At 22.5% G+C, this 17,936-nt stretch overlaps 4 protein-coding genes across 17 annotated transcripts in view; 2 read left to right on the top strand and 2 right to left on the bottom strand.

Annotated features, from left to right (window-relative positions):
- Positions 1 to 1,200, bottom strand: part of LOC102671219 — a 2,237-nt gene extending 1,037 nt beyond the window's left edge. For 2 of the 4 annotated variants that reach the window (XM_006618563.2, XM_031511904.1), the window contains exons 1-2: positions 693 to 1,200; positions 36 to 255 (exon numbers count right to left, since the gene is read on the bottom strand). In XM_006618563.2, the coding sequence (XP_006618626.1) occupies positions 36 to 255; positions 693 to 935 (463 nt within the window). In that variant the 5' untranslated portion in view covers positions 936 to 1,200. Of the gene's footprint in view, positions 1 to 35 lie in introns of all 4 variants that reach the window. The other 2 variants (XR_004150898.1, XR_004150897.1) reach the window with 2 other exon arrangements.
- LOC102671368 (cytochrome P450 4c3-like) overlaps positions 1 to 3,606 on the top strand; it is an 11,993-nt gene extending 8,387 nt beyond the window's left edge. The window contains exons 4-8 of the mRNA XM_031511903.1: positions 1,348 to 1,417; positions 1,497 to 1,623; positions 1,814 to 2,050; positions 2,152 to 2,314; positions 2,420 to 3,606. Coding sequence (XP_031367763.1) covers positions 1,348 to 1,417; positions 1,497 to 1,623; positions 1,814 to 2,050; positions 2,152 to 2,314; positions 2,420 to 2,757 — 935 coding nt within the window. The 3' untranslated portion in view covers positions 2,758 to 3,606. The remainder of the gene's footprint in view (positions 1 to 1,347; positions 1,418 to 1,496; positions 1,624 to 1,813; positions 2,051 to 2,151; positions 2,315 to 2,419) is intronic.
- A 2,759-nt stretch (positions 3,607 to 6,365) lies between these two features.
- On the top strand, positions 6,366 to 8,389 carry LOC102670992 (UDP-xylose and UDP-N-acetylglucosamine transporter). The gene is made up of 5 exons (XM_006618561.2): positions 6,366 to 6,702; positions 6,947 to 7,163; positions 7,261 to 7,575; positions 7,671 to 7,822; positions 7,946 to 8,389. Exons 1-5 carry the CDS (start codon positions 6,626 to 6,628, stop codon positions 8,190 to 8,192), a joined length of 1,008 nt encoding a protein of 335 aa, XP_006618624.1. The 5' UTR covers positions 6,366 to 6,625; the 3' UTR covers positions 8,193 to 8,389.
- Positions 8,390 to 9,661: 1,272 nt separating this feature from the next.
- LOC102681687 (AMP deaminase 2) overlaps positions 9,662 to 17,936 on the bottom strand; it is a 22,384-nt gene continuing 14,109 nt past the window's right edge. For 7 of the 11 annotated variants that reach the window (XM_006618555.2, XM_006618554.2, XM_031511885.1 and 4 more), the window contains 10 exons: positions 13,293 to 13,446; positions 12,599 to 12,785; positions 11,860 to 12,209; positions 11,525 to 11,722; positions 11,145 to 11,440; positions 10,937 to 11,063; positions 10,711 to 10,874; positions 10,301 to 10,595; positions 10,102 to 10,212; positions 9,826 to 9,996 (listed from right to left, as the gene is read on the bottom strand). In XM_006618555.2, coding sequence (XP_006618618.1) covers positions 9,826 to 9,996; positions 10,102 to 10,212; positions 10,301 to 10,595; positions 10,711 to 10,874; positions 10,937 to 11,063; positions 11,145 to 11,440; positions 11,525 to 11,722; positions 11,860 to 12,209; positions 12,599 to 12,785; positions 13,293 to 13,446 — 2,053 coding nt within the window. Of the gene's footprint in view, positions 9,997 to 10,101; positions 10,213 to 10,300; positions 10,596 to 10,710; positions 10,875 to 10,936; positions 11,064 to 11,144; positions 11,441 to 11,524; positions 11,723 to 11,859; positions 12,210 to 12,598; positions 12,786 to 13,292; positions 13,447 to 15,118; positions 15,222 to 16,827; positions 16,874 to 17,044; positions 17,426 to 17,936 lie in introns of those variants that run through there. The other 4 variants (XM_006618559.2, XM_031511887.1, XM_006618558.2 and 1 more) reach the window with 4 other exon arrangements.

Genomic DNA, 17,936 nt, shown 5'->3' with positions numbered 1-17,936 from the left:
AAAAAAAAAAAAAAAAAAAAAAAAAAAATACGAACCGACTGCCGTAAGAGCACTGGGTGCTACGTATCCAACTGGTTTAGAGGGATATTGATACGGAATTCGTGGCTTTGAAAGTTCGATTATTCGTGGTGATGCTTTTGGGATCTGCGATAGATTTGATCGTACTTGAAATTGCTTCTCATCGATTCGCTGCCGTGGTTGGGCTAATTGATTAGTGCGTTCGGTTATTTCATAAAGGAGAGCCGATGCTTTCACCTATTACAGGTAAAGTACAATTCCGTTTCACATGCGATGTGACAATAAAGTTTCGAAAATAATTTGTTTAACCCTCGCAATCCGATGGCTGAGTTACTTTTTGATCCAGTCGACAATGATGCTAATTTGGTGGCTAATTAAATAAGTTTAATTAGATGTAATATTATTTTAAATTTAGTATTAATTTTTTTTTTTCAAAATTAAGTGAATTTGCATTTATGATCTGGAACGTGTATACCCAGGCTCGTACTTCGAGGGTTAAAGTACGTAGTATATGTACGTAGCATCGAGATCCATCGTTTATAATATATCTAATAACTCACTTTCTGGTATCTGCATGTGGATACTTATGTTTCTCAAGTTCACGTGTACACTGCGGGGTTAAGTTATATATTTTTCAATGTGTGTGTCATTTCGAACGAAAGTCATACACTTACGTGGCTAGATTCTAAAATAATTTCGTTGTAGGTCTTGGTCTTCAATTTTGTAATTTTCGAAGCGATGTTTCGTTTCGCAGACTGTTTAAGGGATTTATCTGCATTCGCATAATCAGATACTGGAGTTAATATGTTATTGTTACGGTTTTCTTGCGATTTTGTGAACTTGCTCACGAACATCTTGCCAAAGCAATTAAACGATTCATCTGATCCCCAGTGTCGAGTAGTGAGTAACGTAGCCATTTTTCTTGATAATATATATAATAAACTTAATAAATTTTCTACATTATGGGAAAAGTCAACTTTATCTTTTTTTTTTAATTTATCGATTTTTCATTCCGTGTGACATATTGTGTACACGGGATTTTCTGTTGAACAACGAAAGATCAAATATTTCCATTGCCTTCTTGAATTATAAATTTAAATTTTGAGATCGAACGCAATACATATCTTAAATATACCTGCGAATTTTTGAAATAGTAAAAATGGTTTATGATTACTTGCCATCAAACATGAAAATCTTGTCATTTTAACATGAAAATATTTGCGACATATTGCTATATATATATATATATGTTTTAAATGTTTCATTGATATCGAATTTTTTTATTTATATTTAAGAAAAATTAATAATTTTTGTTTTTTAATGTTACAGATAGTTCCATGGGATATAATATTAACGCGCAAAAAAATTTTAAAAACGAATATGTGCAAGCTGTGAACACGTAAGCAGTATTTTCAGTATTAAAATTATTCATATTAAAAGAAGATATATTATAATATATATAAGTATATTTTTTTTAGATTAGCTTCTATTTCGCAAAGAAGATTTCTAAACGTGTGGATGTCCTTCGATCCAATTTTTAAGTTAACATCGTGGGGGAAAAAACATGATCATGCACTTAGTGTTACTCATGCATTTGTCAATAAAGTAAATATAATTTTTTTTATTCAAAATAATTATAATAATTTTTGCTTCGTTTAAATATAAATATAAAATATAAAAATAACTTTTTAATTAATATAAAAATTCGAGATATTTAATATTATAAAGAATTAAAATTATTATATATTATAAATTATTATATAATAAGAATTAAAATATTATTTTTTGATTATAGATAATCGCGGAAAGAAAAGCCGAGTGGAAAGATAGAAAAGATACAAATTTTAATGAAAAATCTCATAAACGTCAAGCTTTATTGGATTTATTATTAGAATTATCAAAAGATGGTAAAGTTCTCACCGATGATGATATTCGGGATGAAGTGAACACATTCATGTTCGCTGGACACGATACTACTGCGACTAGCGTATCATGGATTTTGTATGCATTGGGAAGACATCCTCAATATCAAGTATAGAAATTCTATATAATATAATTATATTACAGTATATTATAGTTTTTATAGTTTGTAACAAATCATTATCTTACAATTTTTATTATTTCTCATTTTAGGAATTAATCATTGAAGAATATTATGAAACAGTAGGGACGAAAGAATTAACTTTAGATATATTAAGTAAATTAACATGGCTAGAAGCGTGCATAAAAGAATCATGGAGACTTTATCCAGTAACACCACTCATCGCAAGACAAATCTATCATCCTATTACTATCTGTAAATATTACTTGTTTAAAAATATAAGAGTTTAAGATCTTTTCAATTTGAAATTCTTATTTTCACAGAACAGGATATTTTTTAAATAAATTAATTCGTTTTTAGTGGGACATGAAATTCCAATAGGATCGACGGTTCTCGTTAATTCATTTCTTCTTCACCGAGATTCTCGATATTTTCCAGAACCAGATATTTATCGACCAGAACGATTTCTTCCTAATGGACCAAAATATCCTTCTTACGCTTTTGTTCCCTTTAGTGCTGGTTCCCGTAATTGTATCGGATGGAAATATGCTACAATGATCGTTAAAGTTCTTATTTTGTATATATTGAAAAACTTCCATGTTGAATCTTTAGATACTGAAGATCAACTTCGTTTTATTTCTGAATTAGTATTACACAATGCTAATGGGCTTAAATTAAAAATTACACCACGAAAATAAGCATTTTTTGCTTGATTTTATTGTAACAATTTAAAATCAAATGAAATAATGAAAATCAAAGATATCTTTTTTGATAATAAGTAAAAGCTAATTTTTTTTTTTTTGCACATTCAAATCAGATATTTTTTTTTTTTTTTTTGAATTAATCATAATTCTATTCAAATTGAAATAAATATTAGAAAAAATTAAATTAATGAAATTTATAATGATTAATAAGAAATTTATATTTCATATTTTTGTGTCTTTATACATATATATGATTAAACTTAAAATTACTATATGTAGAACAATTTGTGTTTTATTATGAAGATTAGATAGGAATATAATTTTTATATTTTTTTCTGTACAATTACTTTATGTCTTTCAAATGTTCTTTAAAATTGTTATATTTGCAATTCTTACTATTTCATTTTTATTAACAATGATTTTTGTTAATAACTAGGTTTCTTAAGACAATTATAACAATTTTAAAATTTCAAAACATTGATGAAATTAATGAAATTGATGAAATTATTATTAATTATATTTTTCTAATACTTTCTAATACTTTTCTATAATCATAAAAAAAATAGAAAATGTTACATTATATAATAACTAAAAAATAATTCTTTATTAGAAGAGAAAGTGATATTAAGTTTCTCGTATATATTTTTATTAGATTATTGTAAAATTTCATTATTAAGTACTTTACATATATAATGTGAAGGAATAAAAGTATAATTGTTATATTGTGATATTTTATAATATCTTTAGTTTTTAAGATGTATAAATATGATAAGATGTTATACAAATAATATTTTTAAGCTTTTATCTATTTGTATTTAACAAATAAAGCATTACATTTTATTACAAAAAACTTTTAAAATAAATTTTAATAAATACAATCATATTTATATGTATGTGTGCATCAGAATGTGTGTGATTTATTTAATATTATTATATAAATGTATAAATATCTCGAAAAATATAAATGATAAATTGAAAATAAAAAAATAAATAAGTTGAAAAAGTTATAATTTTAAAGTGATTTAAATTAATTGATTTACTGATCTAACATAATTAAATTAATAATTAAATTTTTTAGAAACTTATGATTATATATTTAATATGTATTTAATTTTGTGTTTGAAATTAAATACATAAAATTATTAAATTAAATAGATAAATAAAACAAAAATAAAAATTATATGTGTTTGAATGATATTCCACATTTTATTTATAATTGTACGTCAAAAATGTATAGACAAAGAAAACAAATAGCAAAAAGGATAGAAAAACGTTAATAATAAAATCACTAGACTCAAATGAAATATATAAAGAAAAAACAGAAAATAGGAAAAAAATAGAAGTAGAATAAGAAATGATTATCAACGCTATCTCTTGAGTATTGAAACAGTCGAAACAGGATAAAATAAGAATTAAGAATTAATGTCATCTCTTGAGTGTTTTGAATATTATATTTTGAAATAATATTTTTGACATTTGATGATATGTAAGAGAAAGACTAACAAGTTTCTGAAATCAACGTCATTTCGTGTTTGGATTCTGGAAACTCTGATTTATTATTAATATAACAGAATATGCGAGAAGGTATATATTATAGGCAAGGAAAACAACACTATGTAAAAAGAATAGAGACATTCTCTACTTTGAGACGCCATATGGAAAATTTATTAATTATTCGTTTTGTATTAAAAATTTCAGCATTTTTAAATTCACATCTTAAAACAAAAATTTCAGATAAGTTTCTCAATATTAATTTTAATATTAAATTCTTTTTTATATATTATTTATTAACGATTATCATAAATATATCTTAGTTAAATTTGCATTTTTTAATCCAATATAAAATCAATTTATTTATTTAAATTACAATAAAATTATAAATAAAATTCATATGTGAAAGTAGAGAAAGAAATAACATTTTAAATGAATATAATCATATTTAGAAATAAATCTTATAATAATGAAACATTAATGAAAAAATTATTGTGTTTAATTATTGATATTAGATATGACGAATTACTAAATAATTAATTAAGAAGAGTTTTACGTTAAATTTGATATGAGAAATTTGTTTCAACTTAGTTTCAAAATGCGAATTTAAAAATATCGAAATTTAAAAAAAAACGAATAATTAATAAATTTTCAATATAATATTTTCGATACATTAAAAGGTATGATACGTTAATCGTTAATAAATAATTAATGATAAACAATTTATATATTAAAATTAATATGAAAATTTTATTTAGAGATTTAATTTCAAAATATGAGATTGAAAATACCGAAATTTTTAGTAGAAAACGAGTAATTAATGAATTTTCAATATAGCGTCTTTGAAATATTGAAAAATATTTTGTATGTTTTGATGTATTAATCCTTAAAAAAATAATTAATAAAAATAAATTTTACATTAAAATTGATACGAGAAATTTATCTAAAGTTCTAGCTTCAAGATGCGAGTTCAAAACTACCGAAATTTTGAATAAAAAACGAATAATTAATGAATATTCAATATTATATCTTTAAAATGGCGAAAGATAATTTCTATCCTTGTTGCACAATATTGCTTTCTTTGTCTCTGACTTCAAATACCTCCTTGCACATTTTGTTATGCTAATAATAAGTTAGAGCTTCGGATGTTCAAACGCGAGATGGCGCGAAATGGCGAGATAGATTAATTTAAAAAAAATTTTAATTTGCTATTTCATTTATTGGCAAAATATATTTTATCAACAATTAGAATAAAATTAAAAAAAAAACAAACGAATTAGATTAATTATAATTTAAAATTCAAAATATAAAAATGTTAAAATTAAACAAAAATGTATGAGTAATATAGAAGCGAATAATAAAAAAGAACATTTGTTTATATATGTGTAAATATTTTTATAATTGCGATTTTTAGAAAATTTTTAGAAATTTCTATATACATAAAATATATATAGTTCTTATAACATATCAATACATATATATTTATAAGAATATCAATACATGTTGAAATATTTATCTAAATTTCTAATCAGTAAAACAAGCAAAATTTTATCTTTATAGTATTCGAAAAATGGCGCTAATTCTACAATTTTTAATTCTACAATCTATCTTTATTTTTTTCTTATTTTGCTTTCTTTATTTATTTTTGTTCTTTAAAATTTATATGCCCAAGAAATATTTAATGAAATATATCAATAAAATTTTTAAATTTTATGAATAATATTATCTCAATAGTCTTTTTTTATTAAAATTTTTATTTATATTGACATTTCATTCTCTTATATCTAAAAAAAAAAAGAATATTTTATTTTAATGATTAAAATACTATATGAAATATTTTATTATTTATTACTTTATTACTAATTATTTTATAATATATTTAAAATAAATATTTAATAATTAAAATAAATATTAAAATAATATTAAAATAAATATTTAATAATAAATATTTAAATAAATTGTTATTTAAAAATAATTTAATCTTAATATAAAATATAAATTATATTTTCTGCAAGTAACAGAAATTTTGTTTCTTTATACATGAATTTTTGTAAATACTTATGTAAGATTTATGTAAGTACATATTCTAAACAAGATATAGCATAAATTAGTATAGAATGAATATATATACTCTTATATATACTCATTGAATTCTTTATTTTATAGTACATATATCCATATATAGAAGGAATTATGTGGTATTTAAATGAGACATTAAATAATTATGTATATATTATGTAATCGTGACTTTGTGATAATTCACCCATTTATTAGTAAATTTCGCATAATTTTGAAATAGAATAAATAGGCGACGAAATTCGATACTATTAATCATTTTAGGTTATATTTTGTGATATTTGTTAATTAAAATATGCGCGCAACCATTGCAATATTGTGTGTTTTTCTTGGTTGTTGCAGTAATGTTGTTTTCTTGGAACTTCTTGTTAAGTCAGTATTTTACATTTTATTTTTTATGCATTATTTTTTTATATCATATATTTTTATTTTTAGATATTATTATATATTATATAGCTATTATATAGCTATATAATATATAGCTATTAACAATAATAATATAATAATTTACATTTTTCAATAATATAATTTTGAAATATGATATTGAAATCATTATTTATTAATAATGTATTCATCATCATTATATATAATAATAATAATATTATTATTTTTTCAGAGATGATCCAGGTAGTGGAAATCTTATTACATTTTCACAGTTCCTTTTCATATCTATAGAAGGGTTTTTATTCACTTCAAAATGTGGAACAATAAAGCCCAATATAGGAATAAAAGATTATTTTATATTAGTCACAATGTTTTTTGTTGCAAATGTTTGCAATAATTATGCATTTGATTTTAATATACCTATGCCATTACATATGATATTCAGAGCTGCAAGTATTATATTTATATTTAAATATAAAATATATCAATATCCAAATTTTTTAATAGATACAAAATCATATTTAATAATATGTTTAATAATTTTAGGGTTCTCTGATAGCTAATATGATTATGGGTATTATTATTTTAAAAAAAAAATATATCTTTAGTAAATATTTATCTGTATTTATGATAACTCTTGGAATTGCAATTTGTACTATTGTTAGTGGCAAAGAAATTAAATCTTTACAACCTAAAAATATTGAGCAAATACCAACTACACCATGGGATGATTTTTTCTGGTGGATATTAGGAATATCATTATTAACTATTGCATTATTTGTATCTGCAAGAATGGGAATTTATCAAGAAGTATTACATAAAAAATATGGAAAAAATGCGAGAGAAGCATTATATTACACGGTAAAATTTAATTTTTTAAATTATTAAAATTTCAAAATATCAAATTCTTTTCACTTAATTAGAATATGTATATAAAATTAAATATTTACTTTCAGCATTTATTACCTTTACCATTTTTTTTAACATTAACTTCTAATATTTGGGATCATCTTATATATGCCCTAGCATCAGATCCAATAAAAATATCAATTATTAATATTCAAGTGCCAAAATTAATTGTATATCTTATAGGAAATATTTTGACACAGTATCCTTTTATTAATATATAAATTATATAAAATATATTAAAATTATTAAGTATTATTAATTAAAATATATAATCAAATTTTAATAACATATTTATAATTATAATCCTTAATAATAATTTTAGATATATGTGTATAAGTTCCGTTTTTGTATTAACAACGGAATGTACATCTCTTACAGTAACATTAGTAATAACACTACGGAAATTTTTATCTTTACTTTTTTCTATAATATATTTCAAAAATCCATTTACAATTTATCATTGGATTGGTACAATCTTAGTCTTTACAGGAACAGTAATATTTACAGAAGTATTACCAAAAATTGCAGAAAGTTTACAATTTACAGAGAAGACTAAGAAAGTTCAATAATAAATAATATTATTAATTATATAAACAAAAATGTTATATGTTATATAATATAATTAAGGAAAACAAGATAAACATATCAATTAATACAATAATAAAAAAAAAATTATTTTTTTCTCTTTATTTAAACAATCTATAAGTTGTCTATAAAGCTTTATGATCTCATATAAAAATTTAGTTAATAAAATTAATAAAATGAAGAGATTATTTTCACAATATTAAAGTGAATAAAAAATCTCAATGAATTATAAACATCAAGTTTTTATATTTCCTTTATTTAAATGATTATTTTAAATGATTAATTTAAATTACACGCGTACAAAAAAAATCTATAAAATGTACATATTTTTTCTATTTCAAAAAAATATATCGTGATACGTGATATAGCAATCAATTTTTATTATGCATTATGATTAGATTTATTAATTATTAGATTTATAATATTATGCAAATATATTTTCATTATAAGATATAAAATATTTTAAATAGATTTTAATATTGATAACACAAAATTATTTTAACAATACAAGTATATTTTTATTTTATAAGATATACTTTATACAATACATACATATTTTTTTTATCTAGCAACAATTTAAGATTAAATTTCATTACGGATATTTATATATTATCATACATTTGCCGATAAAAGCTCATTAATCGCAAAGTTGTATTAAAAACCGAAAGAAATTTATGATTTCAAATTGATTTCAAATAATGATAAATCAAAATTAATTTTGAATTGCCATTTATACGAGTTTAATTATTTTGAATGGTACTAAATTTAGTGCCTTTAAATTTAATAATAAAAAATAATAAAAATTACATAAATATTATAAATATTCATATATGAAATATAATTCATGAGAAAACTATCTCTATTTGAGTCAAACACACTTTTTAAAAACATAACATATACAATTTCTGTATAAATGTACAAAAAGGTAAGAAAATAACACTAGGATTCAAAAAATTAAACTAATATTTTTCTAATGGCTAAAGCATGAAAAATGAATTGCAGTTTTACTTTACATTTTTTCTTTTTTTCTTTCTTTCTTTTTTTTAATAAAATTAATATATATGGTATTCAATTCTAATTTAATTTATATAATAATATGCAATTATATATAATAAAGATAATAACACTTGAAATTGGAATTTTATCTAATATTTACTATTCTTAAATTGGTCAACATGAGAAATTTAAGATTAATTTTTCGCTATTTCATAGTAAAATTCTGCAACCTGAGTGAAAGACATTTTCCTATAACTTAATTTTTACTTTTAAAAATATCGTCATTATATAATTAAAATATTTTAAAGAAAAAAAATATAAAAATTTCAAATTATTAAATATAAAACAATTATCATTATAATATATAATGTAAAAGTATCAAGTGAAATCTAAATAAGATAATTTTTAATTTTACAATTAATGTAATTAATAAAAGAAATATTTTAAAAAGGAGTCATCGAAAGTTGACAATGATTATTAGCATAAATTATATAATCATTTACATTACAAGATTCTTACAAATAGTTATCGCAGTTTTATCGAATTTTATAGATACTATTTGTAGTTATAGAGAATAATTATATTACGTTTAAGGTTTTTTTTTTGTACTATCGCTAAAGATTAAAATGGAACGGCTTCAGGTTTTTCAACAACTTTAAAGATATTCGATAATTCATCGACTAATGTTTCATATCGATAGGCCACTCGAATATCTGGTACATTTGTTCGAGTAATATCATTACCAGCCACACCCTCTTTAGTATAATTTGGCCCAAGCCAGTATTGTTTACTCTATAAAAATAAAATAAAAATATTTATATTATTATAATAATTTTAAATTTAATAGTAATAATTAATAGTATTGATTTATTATCTGTTAATCATTAGAATATATACCTTGTGTGGAAAACCACTCATAAGTACTGAATTTCGAGCTAGTTCACACATATCACATGAACTAAGTTTCCATACTTGTGCAGCAATACTATATTCTTCCATTAAAGGTTCCTACAAGAAAATATTATTACAAATTTAAATATGAAAATTATAAAAAAAAAACATACTTCAATTAAAACGATCTTTATATCATACTGACCTTAGTAAAATGAAATTGAAGAGGATCGTCTGTAGAAAGACTTATACATAATCCTCTAGCTAAATATTCAGGTAATGGATTACGATGATAATTTAAAAAAAGAGAATTATTACTAAGAGGTGACATTGCAATCCCAATTTGCGCTAAATAATATAAATATTGTAATACAGGCACTTTTCGAAGTAAAAGACCATGAGAAATATTTTCTGCCATCATATAACCACAGACAAGATGTTGAATGGGACCAGCTTCACCACAATGAGGTCTAAGAACAAAGGTATTTAAACCTTGTTCTCTACAAACAATATTTTACATTACATATTTGTTTATACAAACAAAAAAATATATATGTATCAATAATTAATATCAAATAATTATATATTGATAATTAATAGTAAAGACATATTTACGCTCTGAAATGATTTAGAACAGTCATGTTTGCATAAGTATAATATTGATAATATCCATAAGGAGGATTTTCAATATCATCCCATTCTGCAGGTGGACAAACGTCTTTGTCAAATAAAGGATTTTCGGGTTTACTTTCGTCATCAACGGAATCAAATCCTATTACCTATAATATTCAATATTAAGAATTCTGAAAATTATCAAAACTTGTTTGTTATATCTACTTACATATTGAAGGAATTTATGTAATTCTGGATGAGAATTAGGATCATTTGTCACTTCAAAAAGAGGAAGAAAGATATTGTTCAATATCTCTTGGAAGTTTGTCATCAATTTGTTCAATTTAAAAATATCACTATGAAATGATAAATATCAGAATATGATTTTACTTTAAATTCAACAAACTTCAATAATATATAAATATATTATAACTTACTAAAGTCGTGGAATTTGAATAAGCCAGCGTACATTATCCGAATATACATCGCTTTGAATTGCCCATTTTGCTAATTTGTCCCATTCTTCTGGACTTTTACCGTAAATCGAAAGACGTAACTCCGCATTTTGATATTTCGATTCTTCGAGATCACTGGCAACTTCTTTAATTATACTTGCGAAAAATTTACCATTTAGATAATTATCCGTTTTAAGAAATACTTCACGGAGACGACTTTCACCGATAGGATTATATTTAGCATTGAATTTATCAAATCTATGAAATGTATTTCTATCCTAAAAAAAGAAAGTTAAAAATAAATTTATTTTTAAAATTATTTTTTTTATATATGGATGAATTCAATAATATATTAAACTTACTGCATGTACATCCAACATATCAACACTAAGATCATAAGTTGTTAAATTCATTGATTGAAATACTTCTCGAAGGGTCATTGTTTCTTTATTTTTAGAACATGTTACAATTTCGTCTGCATGATTCTTTAAGGTTTTCTTAATAAATCTAAGCAGATGTTTTTGATTCATACAAGATGCTGCATGAATATGTGTATCAACCTGAAATCAATAACATCATTTTAATTAATAAATTATAAATTATTCTTCACTTTATTAATTGTAAATATTCATGATATGAACTAACTATAATGTAACAATTATTTATATTCTATTATTTATATTTTTTTCATATTAACCTTTCTGATATTATAGAAATCTCTATGAGGAACTGCTTTTTGACTGGCAAGTTCTCTAAGCTCATTCAATAACACATGTAGTTGGTATTTTGATGAAAGATAACTCAGTCTTCTATAGCAAAAGGATTTTAATGGACCATCGGCGATCATTGTACAAAGAAGATTCATGTCCCTGACAAAAGTTGCTAAATCAGGATATGAATAAAGAATTGGTTTTCCATCGGTGAGATCTTCTTCATTTGCATATACATTAAAAACACCATTGACAGGAGCAATTATATAATTCTTTGCTGGAGGAAATTCACATTTCCATGGATCTCCTCGAGATGCAGGTGCATGTACAGGATGATCTAATAAAATTTATAAAACAAATATTAAAATATCATTATTTTTTTTTTAATTTTTTGTATTAATATGGAAAGAGGATTAATTTTATATATTATATACATAAAATAATATAATTTAAAAAATTTTTCAACAAAGGATAAGAATGGGAGAAGGACCTTTTAAGACGCATCTTTGAGTGCATTGATGTCTACATCAGATCCATAATTTCATTTTCAACTTCTAACAGCAACTTTTACCTTGAGAAACAATACATTAAGTTGATTTTATATCATAAAAATTTAATATATCAAAAATATCATATGATTAACATAAAAAAGAATTGATCAAGGGATTGATAGAAAAAATTAAATGTTAAAAGAAAAATATAATTTCGTAAATTTGGAATAAATACCAGCGATAGCTTTACGATCATCATGTTGAACTTCATCGTCACTGCTCACTGGTCTTTTATCGATGCTGCGTAAAAACCGTGATGTTATAGAAGGAAAACTCTGTTTAGAATTATTCATGTATTTTTCACGTATTGCCAATGCTTGAACTAACATCTGGGACGCTTGCTGTAAATCTTCCAAAGGTACCTATAAATATATAATATTAAAAATTTTTTAATTTCAATATTATTTAAATCTCTTAAATTTTATTTTTATCATTTCTCTCTATTTTTTTTATTGTAAAAAGAAATTTTTCAATCATTACATAATACAATAGTTTAAAAATTAAGAAAGCTTTTTATAAAATGATGAAAGGTGGATAGAAGGGCAAAATAGTGATATATAATAGGGATTTCCTACATAAGACAACACTTTTGAGGTTTCTTCTCAAAGAGATCTCAAAAAGAACAGTCTTCTACGAACATAGATACATGTTATCACGAATAATCAATTGGTTCTATCGATTAAAACATCATTATGTTTTAATTACAAATCAATTAAATAATTGATAATTATATCTATAAATTTTAAGAGAATTGAAAAAATCAGCACTTATTTCAAATCCTTGGAGTAAAAAGTAATTATAACTTCATTTTATATGAGATATTTAATATATTTAAAAATCAATGAGAATTTTATATATTTTATACATACCCCGGAAGTATCTTCACCAGATATGGATACCCTCTGAAAGTGTGGGACAAAGTCATTTTCTTCGAGATTAAAGTGATGATCGACATCATCTGGTATACCAGGTCCGAGTGATGGTTCATAATGGCTACGACGTTCTTCTAAATCCTTGGCAGCTCTAAAAGAATATTCTAAACATGATTTTTTATTCGAAAAATATAGAAATTTAAATAATGATAAAAAGAGCAAAACATTAAATAGTTTATAATACAAAATATACAATATCGTATATTGATAACTATATGTAATTATATGTAAAAAGAATATAGAATAATAAATAATTTAAAAAAATGTAAAAAAAAATAAAAATCAATTTATTTATGTATTTAAAAAATAAAGGAATATCATAAATATGTTGTAATAAAAATCTAATTATATTCTGAAGAATATTGTCAAAATTTTGAATATTAATTTTTATAGAACATATTTTTCGTATAATCTTATAATTTTCTATAATTATACTAAATATTATAAAATTGATAAATATTTTTATAATAATTGATTTTGATATAAATATTACAATACAGTATTTATTCGAAATTTGATTCATGTGATAAATGTTGATTACCATAATAATCCATAAATTTGATTTTGACTACGTAGAAGTCTAAATTAGTAAAACGCATTTAGAATATGTTATATTTATCTCGTTTCTTGTTTGATATTTCCTCAGTTTATCAAAGTTTGTAGAAAATATATCTTCATATAAATACAAATATTACTTTTCTTACATAATAATTTTAATTATATTATTTTAATAATATTTACTTAAATATATAAATTAACATTACATAATCATTTAATGAAATAAAATAATATTATTTTAAATATACAGTTTTATGCAAGTTTTTTTTTATACAAAATACAAATATTTTAAATGTTTAAATGGTATTATTGTCAATAACAATAATGTAAAGTCGAAGTGATTGAACTGAAAATATATATATGCTAAAATAGCATAGAAAATAGTATATGCACGCAAATAGAAAATCGCGTACATATATTTACTGTGTATTATATTAACGATCCAAAAGTTAAAATTCTTTACGTTTTAGATATTTCATTCCTCATACAATATATTATTCAACAAGAATATATATTATATTTTAGATGATTTATTCTAAATGTCTCCATTGTATTGAATCTATAAAGACAAAAGCGAATAATAGCCACAAAGATCTATTATATTATTAGATATTCGAAATGATAAAATTTGAGATCAAAGTATTATACAGGACAAAATAGTGTCAAAACGATAGCAATCCTACATATATATATATATATAATTTCGTAAATATAATTAATAATAAACTAGCATAATTTCAACGAAATACATTAAAACTTAAAACTATATTAAAACCGTTGGAACCTATACAAATATTTTGGTTAACCATTTCAGGACGGATGATAGATTTAATAATATAAATTTTAAAAAATATTTTTTAATGATTAAGATATTTAGTTTTATTGAAAATTTCAAGTTCGTTTATTTGATGCAAAAATACATATCGCCTTTCATTAATTTGTTTTTTAATGTTTAAATTTTATTCAAAATGAAAAATCATTTAAATTTATCGAACTGAAACAAAAAAGTATCTATAATAATTTTAAAATTCAAATACACAATTATATATGTATACATATTGGATTTTATATTATTGGTTGTTTTGTAGTATATTATAAAGAAAAATAATAAAATCAATATTTAAAATAAAATACTTTCTTATAAAAAAAATCCGTCCTAAAAGGTTTAAGGGATGTGCAACCATGATGTGGGCATTTTAATTTACCTCAAGAGTATCCTATTATCCCTGAGCCATCGTTTCGACTCGTTCGCACCGGCGAACATGTTACACGTTCCTTGTCTCGTATTTTACGTCTGTTGCATGCACGCTGACAGCGTCCGAAAAACGAAATATTTCATAAGCAAATGTTTCTTTCTTATTATATACATTTTTATCTTTTTCTATTTATCGCAAATTCGATAAAAGTATGAATATTCCAAAAATATGACCAAAATAATATTTCAGTCTTTTTATCAATATATTTTATTATTTCATTGTTAATTTCGAATTTTTTTTAAAATTCGATAATGATTATATATTTTATTCCTTCAATCTAATTTAAAATTGAAGGGCCCAGTATAAAAAAACACGTAATATAATATATGCTATAATTTTACAGAAATTTTTAAAGAAAAACAAGTTATACATTATTTTGTTCAATGAATTTATATTTTTTGAAGTGCAACACATTTTTTCAATTAATGTAATAATTATATAATAATAATTATATAACAATAAAATTTCATAAATATGTTTATGTTTTTTTCTTTTTACTTGCATCATACATACTTAAAAAAATAAAACATAAAAATGAAACTGCATGTAAAAATTTATAAATTGTTTAATTCTTTTTTATTAATATAATAAATCTTTTAATTTTTAAGTTTTAATTATTTATTTGTTTTCGATATAAATTTTAATTTTTTTTTTTCTATTCATGAAATATTATATATCACGGTGTTAGAAAATAATTTAATAAATATTAAAATGCAACAATTAGTCGATATATATAAAAAAAATATGACTATATATATATATGTCTTTTTTCCATTCAATTTATATTTTTATATTTATAAGCCACTGTTGTATTGATATATAATTACAAAATATTTTTAATATGAAATTACAAAATAATATTAAATTATAAATTATAATTTCTCTATGACATTTCAATCAAATGATAAAAATTCGACAAAAATATTTAGCATCTATATATATTTATATAAATATTTAGAATCTATATTCATTTAATAAATTCTATTTTTACTTTAATATTAATAACATTAATATAATAACTTATCATAATAATATATGTATAATTTAATTTGTTTAATTATATGTATATATATATATAATAACTTATCATTAATAATATATGTATAATTTGATTTGTTTAATTATATATATATATATTTATATATATATATACATATACATATATACATAATATATATAATATAGTTTAATTTTAATACATTTATATGATATTATGCTTATATAGTAATTAGCAAGAAAAAGAATAAAACCATTTATAATATTAAACTAAATGAAATTCAAATAGACTAACAGTTGCATTAATCCATATGTTGTTACGATTACAAATACAAAAAGATAATTTGTAGAAAGAGAGAAAAAATATTACAATTTTTATTTAAGATTACATAAGAAACAATTTGATCATAATATAAAAAAATATGAATAAAAAAAATATACCAATGTTTATCAAACAATAAAACAAAATTTTTGTAACTATATACATAAATTTATTACGCGTAATCTAATGTTTAATAAACCTATACTTAATACTTAAAAATCTTAATAATACCGAATATGTGGCTACTAAACGTTTCACACGGAAGGAAATAATTAAAAAAACAAATGTCCGCACTATCAAAGAGCATTGCGTCAAATCATGCGTGTACGCGTATACATACATGTATACGTATCATTCACAAAATTCTTTAGAATTAGAGAAATGAATAAGGAAGAAATGTTAATGTTTTTGACCAACAAGGGATGAATTCATTTGTCTTATTCCATATTGTCCCTTTTCATATTCATGGATACATTTCCAACACGTAATTTGAAGATGCACGGCACAGTAAACGCACGGAGAGTATGAAATTTCTGTTAATCGATACGTTAACTCACATAGCCTGGCCTCGGAAATGCTCGTGGCGAGGTCATGAAAGGCTATCGTAAAGCCAACCAGGGGATCATGCGGTCGTCCAACACGAGTGTGATATTTCTTCGTGGTGGACCGGAAACGATCTACATTGCACGCAGTGCATACCGGCGAAAACTTCCTCCCTCCTCGATGGTTGCACGACTACTGAACGGCCGACCGTGAGAGCCACCCCTTCGCCGTCTCGCCTATCACTACCGCGCCACTACCATGCTGCGTAGCACTATTGTCACGTCGCAACCACATTGTTCTGACTACTTATATACTATGTATACATATGTATAACAGCAATATAATCTATATGTTTAATTTCCGTCAACGTAACCTTCCGTTGCATTTACTTCGATACTATGTTCATCCCAATTATGTGTATTGTTCTAATATAAATATTTTTTAAAATAGGTAACGGAAGATATACATATCCATTTTGTAATTATATAAATTTATTAATCATTTATTAATCAATTATGAAATATGTTTTATTAATATTGTTATATTAAAAATTAAGAATTAAATTATCTATTTTTATTTATTTATCAATTTAAAAAACTTTCTTTATTCAATTGATTATTTAGAAATAAAAATAAAAAAATTTAAATGATAAATAATTTCATGAAATTAAATTACAAATACCAATTTTATTATCGCATACTAGCTTTCAAAAAATCAATTTTGTTGCGTCACGACATTATGCTATGCGTAGCTTGATCGTTATAAAGAATACCATCATCGATCCTATTATCCGTAATCTTGTAATTAAATTATTTTCTCTCAAAAGTAAAATATTTCAAATACTTTTGAAAGTATTAGTAATCACGTTTATAACTTGTAATTAATTATAAAATTATTTTATCAAAA

Source organism: Apis dorsata, unplaced genomic scaffold, assembly GCF_000469605.1.
Source record: "Apis dorsata unplaced genomic scaffold, Apis dorsata 1.3 scaffold_360, whole genome shotgun sequence".
In the NCBI taxonomy this organism is placed as follows: Eukaryota; Metazoa; Arthropoda; class Insecta; order Hymenoptera; family Apidae; genus Apis; species Apis dorsata.
This window is presented reverse-complemented; position numbering and strand designations above follow the sequence as displayed.

Bases quoted from the DNA above. Each gene is read 5' to 3' on its own strand.
- LOC102670992 (XM_006618561.2), top strand. From the start codon at position 6,626: ATGCGCGCAACCATTGCAATATTGTGTGTTTTTCTTGGTTGTTGCAGT. The intron at 7,164-7,260 runs GCAAGTATTATA...TAATAATTTTAG, and splicing joins TACATATGATATTCAGAGCT to GGTTCTCTGATAGCTAATAT. The intron at 7,576-7,670 runs GTAAAATTTAAT...ATTTACTTTCAG, and splicing joins GAGAAGCATTATATTACACG to CATTTATTACCTTTACCATT.